This window comes from Ruditapes philippinarum, unplaced genomic scaffold (genome assembly GCF_026571515.1).
Source record: "Ruditapes philippinarum isolate M1 unplaced genomic scaffold, ASM2657151v2 ctg1836_1_1_1_1, whole genome shotgun sequence".
NCBI classification, from domain to species: Eukaryota; Metazoa; Mollusca; class Bivalvia; order Venerida; family Veneridae; genus Ruditapes; species Ruditapes philippinarum.
Window position 1 is genome coordinate 172,398 of NW_026859211.1, and position 18,273 is coordinate 190,670.

The window sequence follows — 18,273 nt, forward strand, 5'->3', positions numbered from 1 at the left end:
TGACAGACACAGAGAGTTGTTTCCCTTGTATACTAGAATATTCAATCTTACGCGTTTCAAAGTTCAGGTTGAGACAGGTTAAAATAAAGCTAAGACATTTTTTATTTTGTCTCCTTCAAATTGTAAATAATATTTTTATGACCTTATGAACGTTTGCTTAACGTTATAATCATTTTTCTCTATTTAGATTTTATAGTCCTACCTTTCATGTAAATACAAATATAACAATACTAAAAAGTTAAATCATCTAGACTTTGTTCTTTTTTGATACAAAAGAGTTTTATTTATTCAAATTGAAATAGGACACTATCTTTTAAAGAATTCATGGAATTATACCTGTAAACCAAGTTACAATAAAAAGTCGCGTAAATCATATTGGTTTAACAATCAATCGATATGTTGAATAAGAAGCACATTAGATATAATCGGTTGTTGCCTAAACAAAATTGTTTAAAATCGCTCGCCTTTTAATTCAGTAGACAATGGTTACTCGTAATTTATCATATACTTTGATCATATCAAGTTTGTCATGAAAGAGACAAATAAATTGTAGAGTGGATATAGTATATAAAAAGAGGGCTTTTTCCGGCGGTATAAACTCTCAAATTGGATATCCGAAAAGGTAATGATGTTGCTTTCATGAAACCCCATTGGATCACTCACTTTTAGATCTGATCATCTGGACTAAAATATTCAAGTTATAATTATTAAGGTGTTTCTTAATAGCGTATATCAATGTGAAACATTGAATATTTAACATATAAATAACAATGTGGCTGTAACTGTCAGCTAATTTTAACTTTATACTATGTTAGTTAGGAAATAGAGATCAATTCTGAGTGCAATGTTGTAGAAATATGCACGGTTTGAGTTCAAATGCGTAGTAATAACAGGCCTTAGTGATTAATTACAAAGCATTTGAACAAAAAAACGTGGATTATTATACATTATCACACACCCGTGCCGATTTTGCGACTCCGTAAATATGGTATTGCACGGCCGTGCATATATTTTGACGTGACGTCATTAGCGTTATACAAACAAAGAGTAAAGACGCGCTAAATGTTAGCGTTATACTATAGGCGCGTCAATGAAAAATTATTCTTATTTCACTTTAAAAGGTCTTTATTTTGGGTATGTGATAAATAGAATATTAAATTCGTGTAAGTTCATTACTGAATTTATTGCACTCGTTGAATAAAATAATATTATGCTCGCCAGAGGCTCGCATAATATAATTTTATTCAACTCGTGCAATAAATTCAGTATTGAACTTACACTCATTTAATATCCTCTATATAATGCATGAAGAATTAATATCTATTTCCATTCTAACACGTCATGAAAAAATATAATAATTATTACATAGTTGGACTTTATGTTTGGTGATTAAATTTGTTTTCGCCTCAGAGTTTCCAATAGAAACGTTCTTTAAAGACTGTTCCAGTGGGTTGAAAAATCTTAAATCTACCGTGTGTAGAATAACAAATATTGAAAACGTTGATTAAACTTTGTTTGTTTATTTTATTTCACTTTATATTTTTCAACCAAAATACAATGTAATAATAGTGAAATAAATGTGAAATTTAACTCGTTTGCGACATTGAAATAGCGTTCTTGATTCGATTGTGTTTGCACGTGCTGTTTAGCGCTACATTGTGACGTCACGTAAACAAAACTGTAAACCTCTATACAGTGTTATCGACTGAATTAAAGATATTGGTGTTCGAATTAATTTTCTTAGTTAGACCATTTTCTTTCATTCTAAATAGTTTTCACAACAAAATCCGACAAAAAAATGTTTTTTTTTTATTTATCAGATTTTCAAACAAAAAGGCGCCGTCAATGTGTCGGTTTAAAAATACACAGAGAGGTAATAAGAACGACGAGTGCATTGTTGTAGAATAATGAACGCATCCGGCCTTCTTTGTTTATACAGAGAAATTTCCGATAGTGTTAGAATATGAAATTGTTACACCGCTGTCTAATTGAAGATGTCTTTTTCAGACAAACATGGATGAATCTCAAAAGATTATTGCTGAAACGAAGCAGAGCCTGGAATTATACTGCCTTCCATGTGATCAAGATGGTTTGAAAGTGTCGGTTCATGGATATTGTCGAGACTGCAAGGAACACCTCTGCAAAACTTGTTTTGAAAATCATACAAGGCCGAAGCCATGTAGGAATCACATTCTGCTTGATATAAACGCCATGCCAGATCAACTAACGACCGTTAATATAAATGAAAAAGCATATTCCGAAAACTGCACCAACCATATGGATAAACCAATGGAGTTCTATTGTAACAATCACAAAACTACGGCATGCTATGTATGTGTTGCACTCGAACATAAAGAATGTAAAGCAGAATATATTCCTGATATGCCAGGAAACGTATCTGGTGAGTTCATAGATTTGGACAAAAAGATGGAAGTGCTAGTCAAGAAATGTGAAAGTAACATTATGAAGGCTTCAGCTGCTAAAAAACAACCAGAACAAAGTCACGGAAAAGTTGTTGAGGACATACGGCTTTTGAGGAAGGAAATAAACGACCGTTTAGATCAGATTGAATCGGTGTTGATGACAGAAGCTGAAGCTGTTCTTAACACAGCAAACTACAAATTGGAGAATATTAAGGTTGCTTGCGAAAAATTAGCCGGAAAGGTGAAACGTTTACAGTCATTTCTTAACGCCTTGATGGAGGAAAGCAAGCTTAATAAGATTTTCACTGAATTGAAAAATGTCGGACCACATTTTATGACACTAGAAAGTGAAGAAATACAGATTGTCAAAGATAATATGGCATTTGACGACATTCGATTTGATCGTAACGGAAAGCTACTTGAGCAGCTGAAAAGTGAGAACAGCTTTGGAACAATTTCAACATACAGAAAACCATCAGCAGATACTGAAATATGTGTCAAATATGATAAATCGCTCAACGTGGAATTTCCTTCTGATAAATCGCAAAGTAATGTTGTTGGGATGGCAATGGTTTCTTCCACGCGAATGATCATTGCTGATTATAATAACAACAAAATTAAAACAATAGATGTAGAAACTGGAACGCTGGTGTCAGAGAAAACCCTGACTTCAGCACCACTCGATGTTACAAAACTTCCAGAAAATAAACTTGGTGTTGCTTTACCTAATGAAAAGTGTATCCAGATAATGTCTTATACCGATACAAGTTTGCCTTTAGATCGTCGCATAGATGTGGGAGAAAAGTTTTTTTGTGTAGCTTATTGTCAGGACAAGCTAGTAGTGGGCAGAAATTGTAATCCAGGAAAGCTGGTTATTCTAGATTTAGACGGACAAATGATACAGGTGTTTGATACTCCTGGATTGTTTGATGGACCTAAAAGGATTGTTATCAGCAGAGATGAGATGTTCATGTATGTATCTGATTACTCTCGTAGCAAAGATAGCAAGTGTGTAAAGATAGACTGGGAAGGTAATGTTGTGCAAAGATTTGAGGATCAAGGATGTGAAGGCCCTATAGGAGTACAAGAGTTGGAAGATGGTACTTTGTTAGTTTGCTTATACTCCAGTCGCAAAATTGTCAGATTGTCGAGCAGCTTCAAAGAATGTAAGATCACTGGATTAGAGGACATAGACCTTTCCTATCAACAAATTGTAACATATAGTGAAAGTAATCACAAGTTATATGTTAGTTGTTCTTCTGAGCACGAAAATGTTTTAAAGCATACAATAGAAGTATTCAAAATGTGAGATGGATAATTGGTATGTTTTAAATGTGAATATATGATGCAATGTGGTAAATTGTATATGATCAATATTAGACACATTTTACCATTGGGAAAATACTAAATACAAAAACATATATCGTAATCAAAGTTGAGATGTCTTGGATATATTATAGATATCCATCCAGTTGTTTGAAAAATGTATAATAATGAAGGAGAATATCTTTTTTTTGAATAATTGATAAATGGTGATCATCATTTATATATCATTTTAAAGAACAACCATTTTTATTACATATTTACTTGTCCATTAAATATTTCCTTTTCGTATTTAATTAATACTTCTGCTTCGAAGAATTTAATTGATATTTCTGCTTCGAAGAAGTGTAAAACCTATATTTCTTGTCTTTTTTTGTAAATATCATTTTGTTTTATATTTAATTACTAAAAAAACTTAATTTTGCCTTTTTTGATTCCAAGGAGTAAGAATGTTTCAATACATACAATAGATTTGTAATAATTACTTAATGAATAACGATGACTTTATCGGTGATTTTGAAAATAGTTTTACTATTTATATGCCACATGGTTTGATATCAGCTGTATATGACAGCATTTTTTGACCTTCGATATTTATTATCTTGCAGAATCTTCACATTCTTAATGCTACATTTCATATTGATTGATAAAAAAATCTTTTTTTAAACAATAGGAGGTTTACATCATTATTTGTATATTATATTATGTATTGTGATTGTAAAATGGCATGCTATTTAGTGCTGTTTTTGCCAATAATTACAGCGCATAAAACTCATGTTTGTATGATGTATGATGTACTGAGATGAATAAATTTGATTGATTTGATAAAATCTGAGTGAAATTTCGTTAACATGCCTGGTTAATAATTCGTTTATTCAATTCAATTGAGTTGTTTACAATAATTAAACATAAACACGTAAATAAAATAATATGTGAAAAATAAAAAAAGTAAATAAGGGTTTCACAACAATTAAAAGATTAAAAAATTGGATGTTAGTAATTTGTTAAGGTATCAGACACAATTAATTTCACGCCTAATTGCGTTGTAATAGCTAAGAAATATTATCATAATGATGTGTAGGATTCGCCAATTAAATCTGCATAACAGAGTCTTTACAAATATCTAAACTGATGAAATCTTTAATTAAAGTAATATATTAAAGTAACTATAACAAGATCGCATTTGTATTAAAAAATGCTTTGCCACTAAAACAATGTAACAAAAGAAGTATACCCTTTTATTTGTATACATTTGAACTTTGCCATAATGCAAGAGGATCTAGTGAATTTTGGGGTCAAGATCATAGTTGAGCATTTCAAATGAAAGACAATGTGCAGATGTGTCTCTATTCATATACAAAGGCCATGGTGTAATAATTGATTCAAAATACAATAAGAATTTTGTTATTTACTGTATTATTTAGCTGTATTAAACTTTGAAATGCAGTTGCAGTAAAATTCTTAAATGCTATATTTTTATTAATCTTTACCTATTTCTGAAAACATAAAAAAAACATTCATAATTTAAAATCATCATTACATAAATGTTGTAAATAATAATTTCCTTATAATGTGCTCAGCTCTTTCATAAATATCCCTGCAAAGCAAACATTACTCTTTAGGTCATGATCTCTAATCATACCTAAAGATAGAATCTTTGAAAGCAAACATTTCTCTTGCCATTCAAGGCCAGCTGCATGATTATTAGATTAGAACGTGTTTATAAAGTAATAATACAAAGTCGGTAGATCTCACCATATGTCGACATAAAGTATTTGAGTTGTAAAAAACATATGTTATGACTTTAATTTATTGTGGATACAATTAATATAAACGTAAAGCTTGACTTTTAATCAGAGAAAACGGTGATCTACTCTAAACAAGTTTAATATCGATTTCTTTGCGAAATGGGGTAATTAAATAATATGATAAAAACATATCAATAGCTGACGGAAAATCAATCTTCCTTTTGAACATTGTAATTGATTGACATTTTTTTTCATTTGAGAAAATATTTATTCCTAACAGAAATGGCTGGTTAAATAAATTGAAAACATTAGATACATTAATAAATCAGTGGTACACAGGATACGAAAATAAATCTTATTGTAAAAGTATAATATTGATAGAAAAGAAATTTGAAATTTACAAAAATCTGCCTCTTGAAACTGGAAATTTGCATAGGTTTCCTTAAGAACATAGAAAATGCATTATTTGCAATCAAAACATAGGGGATGACTTTTATCTTCTATTATATTGTCAAAATCTAACTATGAGAAGAAATCTCAATATAACAAAGTTTGAAAGTTTAATGAATACTAACCATTTTATGGTGTGGTATGTAAACAATTTGCATACTTTTTTGAATTTTGATTTTATTGTGTATTAATAACAATTTTACACAAATATTGTAAACCCAGAACAAACTTCAGACTTTTCTGTATGTTCATTAAGGGCTCATTAGTGTGATCAACTTTAAAAATTTACCAAATCAAAAATATCAATTTATCTTAAGTAGTGCTATTAATATCATTGTGTTACTTAAATTTCCATAATAAATATTGATAGATTCAACCAAAAGATGTAAGATGTGGTCCTTTATATTTGGTTAGATATTAATTGTTACACCACAGTCTAATTATATATTGTCTTCTTTTAGAAAGAAATGGAGAAATGTTGGAAGACCACTATCGACACAAAGCAGAACCCGAAATTAAAGTGTCCTCCATATGATAAAGATGGTTTAGGCGAGTCGGCTCATGGATATTGTCAAGCATGTTTTCAGTTTGAAGGATCACTTAATGTGAAGTTCCCCTCTGATAAATCACAATGTAATGTCTGTGGGATAGTAATGATAACAGCAACACAAATGATCGTTGACTACGGGAATAAGAAAATTAAAATGATTGATGTAAACAAAGGGACTCTGGTATCAGATGTATTTCTATCATCGGGACCAGAAGATGTAATAAAACTTCCAGGAAATAACTTGCTGTTGCATTGCGGTTTGAAAACTGTATTCAAATTATTTCTTATACTGACCAAAGTTTGACACAAGATCTTCGTATAGATATTGGATATACATGTATATGTTATTGTGTAGCTTATTGTCAAGACAAACGAGTGGTAGGTTGTAATTCTAATCCAGGAAAGCTGATTATTTTGTATTTACACAGAAATATCATACAGGTGTTTGATGCTCCTGGACTGTTTGATTCGCTTGCAAAGATTGTTATCAGCATTGATGAAAAGTTCATGTATGTATCTGATTACTACTCTTTAAGCAAGTTTATGAAGCTGGACTGGCAAGTTAATGATGTACAAATATATGAAGATCCAGGATATTTGTTTGTTTGATTGGGTTTTACGTCACACCGACAGAGTATAGGCCATATGGCGACGTTCCAGCTTTACTGGTGGAGGAAGACCTCACGTGCACTTCCGTGCATTATTTCAGGCACGAACGGGCACCTTAATAGAACCACCGACGTTCCGTAAGCTAGCTGGATAGCTTCATCACATGAAAGAATCCAAAGTCCCTGTCGGGATTCGAACCCGCAGCGGTGAGGGGCAAGTGGTTTAAAGTCAACGACCTTAACCACTCGGCCACGGACGCCCCAAGATCCAGGATATGAAAGACCAACCGGAATACAAGAGATGGAAGATGGTACGTTATTAGTATGCTACAGAGACAGTAGCAATATTATAAGATTGTCGGCCAGCTTCAAGAAAATATATGAGAATTTGATTTATAGATATACAAAACAAGACTAGCTACGAAACAAAGATATTGAACAATTCAGACATGATGGTCAAGGTCAAGTTCATGAAGTTTCATTATGTTTCATATAGCAATGAGATCTTGACCTTAAGCACGGTCTTACATATAAAATTGAACCTTGATATCAGCTTACCTTGATAATTTGACAAAGTGACCTACTTTCTTGTCCTTTGATGTACAGTTAGAAATTTGGAATATTTGCACAGTTTTAAATGTTAATTTGAACTTTGATATCATCTGACCTAGATAATTTGATATAGTGACCCACTTTCTTGTCCTTTGATGCATAAAATTTGGACTATGTGCACAGTTTCATATGCAAAACAGAACATTGAACATTATGGAAATGATTCATACGTTAACAAAACAAGTGTGACTAGACCTATCTAATGAAATGAAAAAAACGAAAACAGAAAATTTAATTAATTTTTCTAAAGATTTATTTAAACCTTTTATTTGTTTAACTGCAGAAAACGTAAACCTGTAGAAAACGTAAAAAATGTCGAGCGTTGCCCCGTTAGTCGGTAGCTCTTTTTAGTTGCTAGCTTTGAAACAGTAAGGATATTGCAGATTTGATTTGATTTATGTTATGTGTTGCAAACGTCTGTTTTAAAGAAAAACAACAATAAAAAACAGGCTTATCTTTGGATATCTAATAATGACTGTATATGAAACATTTCAGTAAAAAATGGATTGATTTATATACGCCTTAATGTTTTGTCTGCCTATGTCATGTACAAATACAGATACCTCAAGAAAATATAAACCATGTTAGCAAAGATGTGAGTGGTGGTTTACAGGCTATGGATACAGCATTAACAACCCAGCAATCACAAGAGGTTCAAGCTAACTCTGCTATAGTGGAAATGCCAGGTGGTGCACCTCTTACCATCAGTGGAGGCCGTTTAGTCCTGGCAAACTGCCCCACTGACAACTGATCCAACCAGTAAGTGTTTGTGAATATTTCATTATGCCCTCCTTCGAAAATGAGGCGGTATATTGTTATGTTTGTCTCTTCGTCGGTAAACTACATGGCTTTGCACTTCTTATCTTAAAAAAATATTTATCACAAGGTATAGGTCATAACTACTATTGATTTTGGGGTCACTAGGTCAAAAGTGAAGGTGACAGGGACATTAAATGTCAGAATGGTTGCCGCTCATTATACTTATGATAGCTTCCATTCAGTTTCAGGTCATATATTGGTCATTATGTTTCTTTTTTCATAACTAAAAACAATTCCATGTACCCATTTATGGCATGTTTCTATAACAAAATTACCTATAATATGAGTTAAAGGCTAGAAAGTCGGTCAAATGTGCCGTGTCTTGTTTCCCTTTGTGATCACCTGTTGTCTTGTCCAACTTATAACCTGCCTTGAGCTGTCTGTCATTATCTTATCCAGAATTTCTCTTAGCATCATTATATCTTTAACCTCATAGTACATTTTGACAAAATTTTGAAGAAATGATTTTAGGTGAGGTGTCTGGAGCTTAAAATAAACTTTAAAAATGAAATCTTTAAAAATCTTCTAAGAATATAATGCACAGATCTAAAGATAATGCCTATAGCATATCATTATAACCTTTTGGTCCTCTACAAAAGTTATATATAATAAGTAATGCACCTTGGATCAAATCTGGCTGTTCTTTAAGGGTCACTTAGTATGGAAAAAGCCTTGTATATAAAAACAGATTTACATCATCTTCTCTGAAACTACATATCCTTATGCTTAGATATTTGGTGTGAAGCTTTGCCAAATGAACTCTACAGAATTATATGTATCAAGCCGCTTAAATAAAAAATGTTCTGAATCATGGGACCATTTTTTTTAGCTCCACTATTCAACGAAGGGAGAGCTAATGTATCCATCCCGGCATCCGCGTCACACTTTCTTTGTGTTTTCATCTCCAAGGCTACTGAAGGGAGTGGGTTGAAAGTTCACACACTTACTTTATAGTATAACTGGAAATCATTGCATAAGGCACATTACATTGACAGAAATATGGCCCTATTTGAACTTATAAAAAATTCTACATTATCCAAGCTCTTGGGTTACTTTCAAGCACTGAGAATAGTCAAGTTTGCTGTCCTACTCAGAACTGACAGCTCTTGTTTCATACTGAGATTAGGAAATGATAAATATTTTATGATTTTCTGCCGATATCATGCAACAGTTACTGATGAACTTAAGGGATATTTTGGATTATTTTATTTTGGACGCATTCTATGCAATTTATTGTCCCCCGCCTTTTCGAAGAAAAAAGGGGGATATAGAAATAGGCTCCGTCCATCTGTCCGACCGTCCGTCACACTTTCGTGTCCGGTCCATAACTTTGTCATTTATCAAAGGAATTTGAAATAACTTGGCACAAATGTTTGTTATAATAAGACAATGTGTCATACGCAACAACCAGACCCCTACCTTCAGGGTCAATGTAGCTTTTGTTCATTCAAGGTCAACATTGTCTATTTGAGGGTATATGTCGTGTCTGTTCCATAACTTTCTTATCTTTGTAGGGATTTTGTAAATATTTGCCAGAATTGTTCACAATAATGAAATGATATGTCATGCGCAACAACCGGTTACCTACCTCCAAGGTCAAGGTCACACTAAGAGGTCAAAGATTTACATAGTCTGTTATAGGGTATATTTTGCGTCCAGTCCATAACTTTTTCATACATCAATGGATTTTTAAATACTTTGCACAAATAATCACAATAATAAGACGATATGTCAGGCGCAAAACATTGGTCCCTACCTCCAAGGTCACACTTAGAGGTCAAAGATTAACATAATCTGCTATAGGGTATATTTTGTGTCTGATCTATAACTTCTTCATAGTTCAAGGGATTTTGAAAAAACTTGGCACAAACAATTATAAGACGATATGTCATGCACAACACCAGCACCACAATCTCCAAGGTCAAGGGCACACTTAGAGGTCAAAGCTTAACATTATAGATTTTTAAATTCTGTGTTTCATTTTATTTCTTTAATAAATTTATTGATGCATTTGCAGATCTAGCATTGATCATAATATTGAACTGAAAGTCCTGAGATCCATACATCAATCTTTTGAAATAGCACAATTTTATGCTTTATATAAAACTTCCCTGAGACGGGGAACGTTGGTAACTCTGTTACAAATTCTTGTGTAAATTGTAAGTGTTTGTGAGTGGTTTAGGTCGTTGACTTCAAACCACTTGCCCCTTACCGCTGTGGATTCAAATCTTGACAGGGACTTGAGATTCTTTCATGCGAGGAAGCTATCTAGCTAGCTTATGGAATGTTAGTGGTTCTGCTCAGATGCCCGTGTGTGCCTGAAATAATGCGTGGAAGCGTTCCTGAGGTCTTCCTCCACCCGTCACCCCCAAAAAGTAAATTTTAAGGACATAATGCTTAGCTAGCTTAGATTATCTATCTATATCAATTGATATTTCAAAGCATCTGCCCAAGCAGCCTTAGATTATATTTATGCAATAATGTATAACTTCAAAATAATTGTCAAATTGTCAAATTGCATTTCTTATTTCAGCTGGAATGATGTCAATACCTGTCTCAATATATCAAAGTCTTATGGCATCCCAGCAACAGGGAACACTGGATCTGGGGTCAACTGGTCAGGTGGTGTTCACACAGGCAACTACCAACCAGCAAGTCCAGCAGCCTCAGATTATCACACAGCAGCAACTGGAGCAGCTGCAGCAGCAACAAACCCTCCAACAGCATTTAGAGGCTCACCAGGAGATTGTACATGTAGGGGAACCTCTAGGTGTACAGTTAAATCAACAACATATACAAGGTGCCAGTGGGGATGGATCAGATAGCTTGATAGCTACAGGAACTGTTGCATGTAAAACTGAGACTTCATAGTTCACAAACTGTTTGGATATTTTAATATGTATTGTATATTTGTATATAAGAGCCAATGTGTTCAAATTATGAAAATGTGACAGAAAGGGAAAATAACACCCCCAACTTTGTAATGTTCTGTCATATAAATGTATCTATTGAAATGAAATAAGTCTCTGAGGTTTTAGGTGTTGAGTAAGGGGATATTGATCTTTACTGCACTAAATATCTTAAATAGAATTGTTCATCTTTCAGTGTGGACAAGTCCATTCATAAATTATAGGGAAAATTTCCAAATAAGTATTAACTGAATAGTGTAAAGTGCACAACATGTTGTGTATTCTTATCTTTGTTTGAACTGGTACCAGGTAAGCGTTACATGTATATATGCTGAAAAACTGTACAAAGCTTGCAAGAACGACATACACTGCTGGACATTGGAAACGCATCCATTGTTTTTTACCTTTTTTATAAGGAAGGGCGTATTTGATTTTTTTGCAAACTGAAGGACACATGTCTATACTTCTTATTTAAAATTGTTACTGTCACGACTCTATTGTTGAGTTTAAGTAAAAAATGTGTGGTAATCCGCATTTACAAAAATCAAAACCGACCTGTTTTATGAGCATAGTCCCAATCACAGTCATGATCTCACTGGGATTGTTTAAGATCATATCCTTCCTCTACGACGAGGACGTGTCGGGGACGTTGGTGGCGTTTTGTATAAAACATTTTATATATTATTTCAACTAGGCTTATAAATGAGGCGTTCAGTATCTCGTGTATGACGCATTAAGCTGAATGCTAGAAAGACACCTGACTTATTGCAGCAATTGGATTATTATTCCATTCTTGCACTGAGGCTTGTTGAAGTTGTGCTTCATTTTGTCGAGATGGTTTACGTGTATTAATTCTACCGCCGAAATCGTCCCATACATGCTATATTGGTGACATGTCTGGTGACATCGCTCGCCAGTCTAGCACATTAATTTGATTATATATTTTCATTATCAACACTATGTTTAGACCTGACCAATATAAAGCTTAAGTCATCAGCTAATGTTGGTATTTGTCTTTATTCACAATTCCTTTCAACAGCTCCAACCCAATTTTTATTCAAAACATAGTGGTCCTTTACACAAGTCATATAAATTATCATTGAATTCTGTATATGTAGGTTACTTGAACTTAAGTTAAAAGAATTGAAATCGTGGAGAATCTCTTTGTCAGTATCTAGAAAGAAGCCAGACCTTATATATATGGTAAATAACATGGCTAAGTGAGTCATACATAAATGCCCTTGGGATAAAATTTACCCACACTTCTGATACTTTTCTAAGTCTTACATAATATAACAATTTGTAATCCTCTTGCCTTTGTATATAAATGTCCCTGGATTCAGATATTGTCCCATTTTGTGGTCCTGTTTCAATTTATAGAGAACAAAAACGATTGAAACTTAAAACCAAGGAGTTTGTCTATAATATGTTACATAACTTTGCCAAGAGTTAGTCTTATACATGTCATCTTTAATTGTTTTCAAAATAATCAGAATCAAGCTTTATTGACTTTAATACACTTATATTATGCGAAATATTTATTTGCCCATTATTTTGATTTATATGTCATGAATGTGACCTATTAATTCGAAATAAACTATTCTATTCTATTCTACAAATCGTGGATCTTGCATAAAAAGTCCAATTAGCTTCTTTGATTTAGTAATAGATTATTTATAGAGTTTTAGCATGGATGAATATTGAATACCCAACAGGGTACATAGTATATGTTTGTCAAAATTCTTAAATGTATCGGAGATGTAGATATGTTATCTATGTATCTGAATGTGTAAATAAACTTTTGATTTATTTATTTATTTTATTTATATTTCATTGCATACGATCAAATTGTATGTCAAAGTTTCAATGACAGGCATGTATATTATGTACATATTAATGTTCCTTAACCAATTACTTCATAATTTCTCAAAATGCTGCAATTTCTCAATGGATTGAGATAGAGCCAAAAGCTTTCAGCGTTGCTTTCACGTTACCTTAAGGTCGACCTGAGGGCATTTAAGCTTCTCACTAGTCCAAAATTTTCGTGTAGATGAGGGGGTCAGAAGATCCCTTTCAAACCCCCCAAGCAGATGCTCTTGTACCCCTTTTTATCTATTTGATAGCGGATGGCGCCGAAAAACTGACTACTTTTTTTACAAGTATTTGGGGTCTAAATAGGTATTTTTTTCCACTATTTGAGGCCTCAAAGGGGTGGTGAAAAGACGTCTATATGAAGTAACGGTTATTATTTATAATTTAAATGATGACACACTTTGTTTTAATTAATCTTTTTGTAAACATTACAAAACATGTTTATTTTTAACATGAACAGCAGTTTTTTATGAAACATTGTACTTAAAAATCTATCTAAATTTGCTTTCAAGGGAGATAATGTCACTGTCATATTTGAAAGACAACATTACGCCCCCTGCGAACTAGAATTTAAACTTCCGCGTTCCAAGGTTCGGGTTGAAACGGACTTAAAAAAGGTGAGGATTTTCTACAGCTTTTCAGTATAATATTGCAAAATATATATGTTTAAGCAGGATGAGTTTACTAGATAAAGTGGGGATAAATAGTTATACGAGCATTATTTTAATTTTAAGATAAGTTATATGTGAGATATAGTGAAACAACTGAATAATATAAATCGGATCACGTGACTTCTCTTTGTTTTCGTAAAACACAAAACAAAACCGCTTTACCTTTAGTTAAATTTAATTAATACTAAATAAACGTTTACAATAAAAGTTCAATGAAATATTCAAGATGAAAAACTATAAAGTTAAACTTAATAATAAATGTGACACTAGTTAGCTATGTGACACTAGCTAGCTGATAAATATGGGACGTGTTTAAGCATGCAAACTAAATTCTTTCAAGATCGCATTGAGAAATGCATATTGATATATTGGATTACAAACAGTTGATACGATGTATTTTATGTAAGTCATAAAGGTTTAAACATATTCATTTCCCATGAATATATATAGTAATAAATATTTATCTTTTTTTTTCATATTGTTCAGAACTTTGATATGTCGTCGGCGGAAAATTGATTAGTAATTTATTTCCATTTAAGAAAATGGAGGTATCTGGAAAGGTAACTTCGACATCAAAGACGAACTTTAACCTCTACTGTATTACGTGTGATACAGATGGATTAAAGGAGCCAGCTCACGGATTTTGTCAAGACTGCCAAGAACATCTTTGCAAAAGTTGCCTTCAACATCATAGAAGGTCAAGGCTTTCTAGAAACCACGTATTGCTTGATAAAGACGCAATGCCAACACAACAAACGACCATTGACGACGTAAATGCAGAAGTAATTACGGACAACTGTACCAACCATAGGGATAAACAACTGGAGTTCTATTGTAACAATCACAAAACTGTAGCATGTTATGTCTGTGTTACACTTGAACACAAACAATGCAAAGTTGATTATATTCCTGATGTTTCAGGTAACATATCTGGCGACTTGATAGATTTGAACAAAAAGATGAAAAATTTAGTCAAGAAATGTGAAAATAACATTATGAAGGCTTCAGCTGCTACAAAGCAACTAGAACAAAGTCGTGGAAAAGTTGTTGAAGACATACGACTCTTGAGAAAAGAAATAAACGATCGGTTAGATCAGATGGAATCTATGATGATAAAAGAAGCTGAAGCTGTTGTTAACACAGCAACCTACAAACACAAGAATATCACAGTTGCTTGTGAAAAAATAGCCGAGGATGTGAAACGTTCACAGTCATTTCTTAATGCCTTGAAGGAAGCAAACAAGAATAATAAGCTTTTCATTGAATTGAAAAATGTCAGACCTCGTTTGATGACACTGGAAAGTGAGGAAATACAGACTGTTAAAGAGAACATGACATATGACGACATTCAGTTTGACCGGAACGAAAAGCTGCTTGATCAACTGAAAAGTGAGACAATCTTTGGAACAATTTCCACATACAGAAAATCATCAACAGATATTGAAATATGTGTCAAATATGAAAGATCGCTCAACGTGACATTTCCTTCTGATGAAGAACAAAGTGATGTTTTTGGGATGGTAACGATTTCTGCTTCACACATGATCTTAGCTGACTACGGAAATAAAAAAATTAAAATGATAGATGTAGACACAGGAACGCTGGTGTCTGAGAAGACCGTGTCTTCAGCACCATGGGATGTTATTAAACTTCCACAAAATAAGCTTGCTGTTGCATTACCTAATGAAAAATGTATCCAGATAATGTCTTATAATAATACAAGTTTGACATTAGATCGTCGTGTAAATGTCGGTGAAGAGTGTGATTGTGTAGCTTATAGTCATGACAAGCTAGTAGTAGGCTGTAATTGTAATCCAGGGAAGATAGTTATTCTGGATTTAGACGGGAAATTGATACAGGTGATTGATATTCCTGGATTGTTTGAAGAACCTGAAAAGATTGTTATCAGCAGTGATGAGAAGTTCTTGTATGTGGCTGATTACATCAATATCATAGATGGAAAATGTACAAAGATAGACTGGCAAGGTAATGTTGTAGAAAGCTTCACGGATCAAGGATGTGAAGGTCCTAAGGGAATTCAGGAGCTGGAAGATGGTACGTTGTTAGTTTGCTTCCGTGAAAGTAACAAAATTGTCAGATTGTCAAGCAGCTTCAAGAAATGTGAGATCACAGGATTAGAAAGAATAAACCTTGATAGTCCGCAGGCCGTAACATTCAGTGAAAGAACTCACAAATTATATGTCAGTTGTTCTTCTGAGAAGGAGCGTAGTTCAAATGATACAATAAAGGTTTTCAATATGCAATATAGTATTGCGAATATTTGCTGCAATGTGACACATTTAATGTGATCAGTGATAGTGACACGTCAACTTATAGGGTACAAACTAAACACACATCTTGTAATCAAATTTAATAAAATATTGATATTCAGAATAATATTTTATTACAAATATATATATTAAAAGTAGATAGCATCTTTCAATTCCAAAAAATTAATAAATTATGATGATCATTTATTTATTATATGTTAAAGAACAATGGTCTGTTAATTTGAATTTTCAGTTACTTATTTACTTGACCAATAAATATCTCCGTTTTGAATTTAATTAATATGTCTGCTCCGAAGAAATATTAACCTTTTATTGCTTGTTGTGTTGTTTTTTTATCTATTTATTTTATTTTTTGTGTGTAAATAAAATATCATTATGTTGATTTATACCTTAATATAATGAACAAATGAGCCGCGTCACGACAAAACCAACATAATGGGTTTGCGACCAGCATGGATCCAGACCTGCCTGCGCATCCGCGCAGTCTGATTAGGATCCATGCTGTTCGCTTACAAACCCTATAACAAGTAGAGAAACTGATAGCGAACAGCATGGATCCTGATCAGACTGCGCGGATGCGCAGGCTGGTCTGGAACCATGCTGGTCGCAAACCCATTATGTTGGTTTTGTCGTGACGCGGCTCAAATGTTGTTTATATGACAAAACAAGAATACTTCAATACATGTGGGCAGATAAATGTTTGATTCATAATAATTACTAAATCATTCACGGTGACTCCATCAGTTATTTTGAAAAAAAAAATTCAAATGTCACATGGTTTGATATCAAATGAATATGAAAGAAAACAATTAAAAAAAAAATAACTAGTATGTACATTTATAACAAGGTCTTTACAAAATATCTAGACTAATGAAATGATAAAGTCAAAGTAATATGATTGGACGACTATATTTTTATATTTTATAAAATGAAATACCAATCTACATCATTCTATCACTAAATATAGACAGACGGACGGACAAGTTGAAAAATCTTCACAAAAATGTACCAGTTGAATAATCTAAGTTTTACTGCATACATAAGAATTTCAACTTAGTCTATAAAACGTATGTCAAGGGTCAACTATAAATCCAAGAGACGAGCGAGGCATGCGCAAAATAACGAGATGTAGACATAGCTGGACTCTTTGACAATAGTCCTGAGTTGCTGTATTGAATTTCGCATTTCCTGATTGATCTTTGTATTTGTTTTTTTCACGATAAAATTTAATTGCTTATAAATTCATTGTGGGAATGTTTGTGAAAACAATTATTGGTGATATGCGTTGTACTCTTCTATTAAAAAAATAACGGTTCACGGATCATTGTCATCAACAACATCAACAACAACAACAACACAAAAACATCATTATTCTTCTAAATTATATATATTACCAGTAAATGGTATTAGTTTGAGTAAGCATTTTTCTTTCGTTTTCATTTCAAGTTATTATACAACAGACAAGGGAAGGCCGAAGGGGAGAAACTTTAACTTTGGATTTTATCATATGAGGAACCTATCCAGCTAGCTTTTGGAACGCGGAACGTCGATGGGTTAATTTAGGTGCATGTTCGTGCCTGAAATAAAACATATGAGATCACCTGAGGTCGTCCTGTACCAGTAAAGTTGGAAAGTCGCCATATGACATATACTGTGTTGGTGCGACATAGCCCATCCCCATCCCAAATATACATATATTTATAAAACAAACGTTATATCTGCTTACAATGATAACCACCGTATGAAAACATCTGCGAATGATTTAAAACTCAAATTGTTACCATTTCATGTTAAATGTTGAAATCTACTTAGACCGGTGCAAGGGGCATGTACGGTAGCTTGTATATTCTTCTATCGTCTATGAACAGGCTCAATCATACAGAGATTGTTATCAATACCAATTTTGTCCGTCTGGAAATCCTTAATAATACTGATGTAATTGATATTTGGTTGAATAAATTACAAATCTTTGGATGTTTCTTCATTCATTTTTTCAT

The 18,273-nt window shown here is 33.0% G+C and overlaps 3 protein-coding genes across 4 annotated transcripts; all 3 read left to right on the forward strand.

Annotated features, from left to right (window-relative positions):
• Nucleotides 1-303: 303 nt before the first annotated feature.
• LOC132755626 (E3 ubiquitin-protein ligase TRIM71-like) lies at nucleotides 304-3,776 on the forward strand. Its single transcript, XM_060746519.1, has 2 exons — nucleotides 304-622; nucleotides 2,008-3,776. Exon 2 carries the CDS (start codon nucleotides 2,014-2,016, stop codon nucleotides 3,730-3,732), a length of 1,719 nt encoding a protein of 572 aa, XP_060602502.1. The 5' UTR covers nucleotides 304-622; nucleotides 2,008-2,013; the 3' UTR covers nucleotides 3,733-3,776.
• Nucleotides 3,777-8,446: 4,670 nt separating this feature from the next.
• Nucleotides 8,447-11,852, forward strand: LOC132755620 (uncharacterized). The gene is made up of 2 exons (XM_060746513.1): nucleotides 8,447-8,473; nucleotides 11,067-11,852. The coding sequence occupies exon 2, from the start codon at nucleotides 11,072-11,074 to the stop codon at nucleotides 11,402-11,404; it is 333 nt and encodes a 110-aa protein (XP_060602496.1). The 5' UTR covers nucleotides 8,447-8,473; nucleotides 11,067-11,071; the 3' UTR covers nucleotides 11,405-11,852.
• A 2,016-nt stretch (nucleotides 11,853-13,868) lies between these two features.
• LOC132755621 (E3 ubiquitin-protein ligase TRIM45-like) lies at nucleotides 13,869-16,588 on the forward strand. Of its 2 annotated transcripts, none has more exons than XM_060746514.1 (2): nucleotides 13,869-13,931; nucleotides 14,525-16,586. In XM_060746514.1, exon 2 carries the CDS (start codon nucleotides 14,528-14,530, stop codon nucleotides 16,292-16,294), a length of 1,767 nt encoding a protein of 588 aa, XP_060602497.1. In that variant the 5' UTR covers nucleotides 13,869-13,931; nucleotides 14,525-14,527; the 3' UTR covers nucleotides 16,295-16,586. The 2 variants fall into 2 exon arrangements, with proteins under 2 accessions (XP_060602497.1, XP_060602498.1); XM_060746515.1 differs by lacking the exon at nucleotides 13,869-13,931 and adding an exon at nucleotides 13,999-14,387 and having other exon boundaries at nucleotides 14,525-16,588.
• The last annotated feature ends 1,685 nt before the right edge of the window (nucleotides 16,589-18,273 follow it).

What these genes read in the sequence shown, in the direction of transcription:
- LOC132755626 (XM_060746519.1), top strand. Translation starts at nt 2,014, where the DNA reads ATGGATGAATCTCAAAAGATTATTGCTGAAACGAAGCAGAGCCTGGAA.
- LOC132755620 (XM_060746513.1), top strand. Translation starts at nt 11,072, where the DNA reads ATGATGTCAATACCTGTCTCAATATATCAAAGTCTTATGGCATCCCAG.
- LOC132755621 (XM_060746514.1), top strand. Translation starts at nt 14,528, where the DNA reads ATGGAGGTATCTGGAAAGGTAACTTCGACATCAAAGACGAACTTTAAC.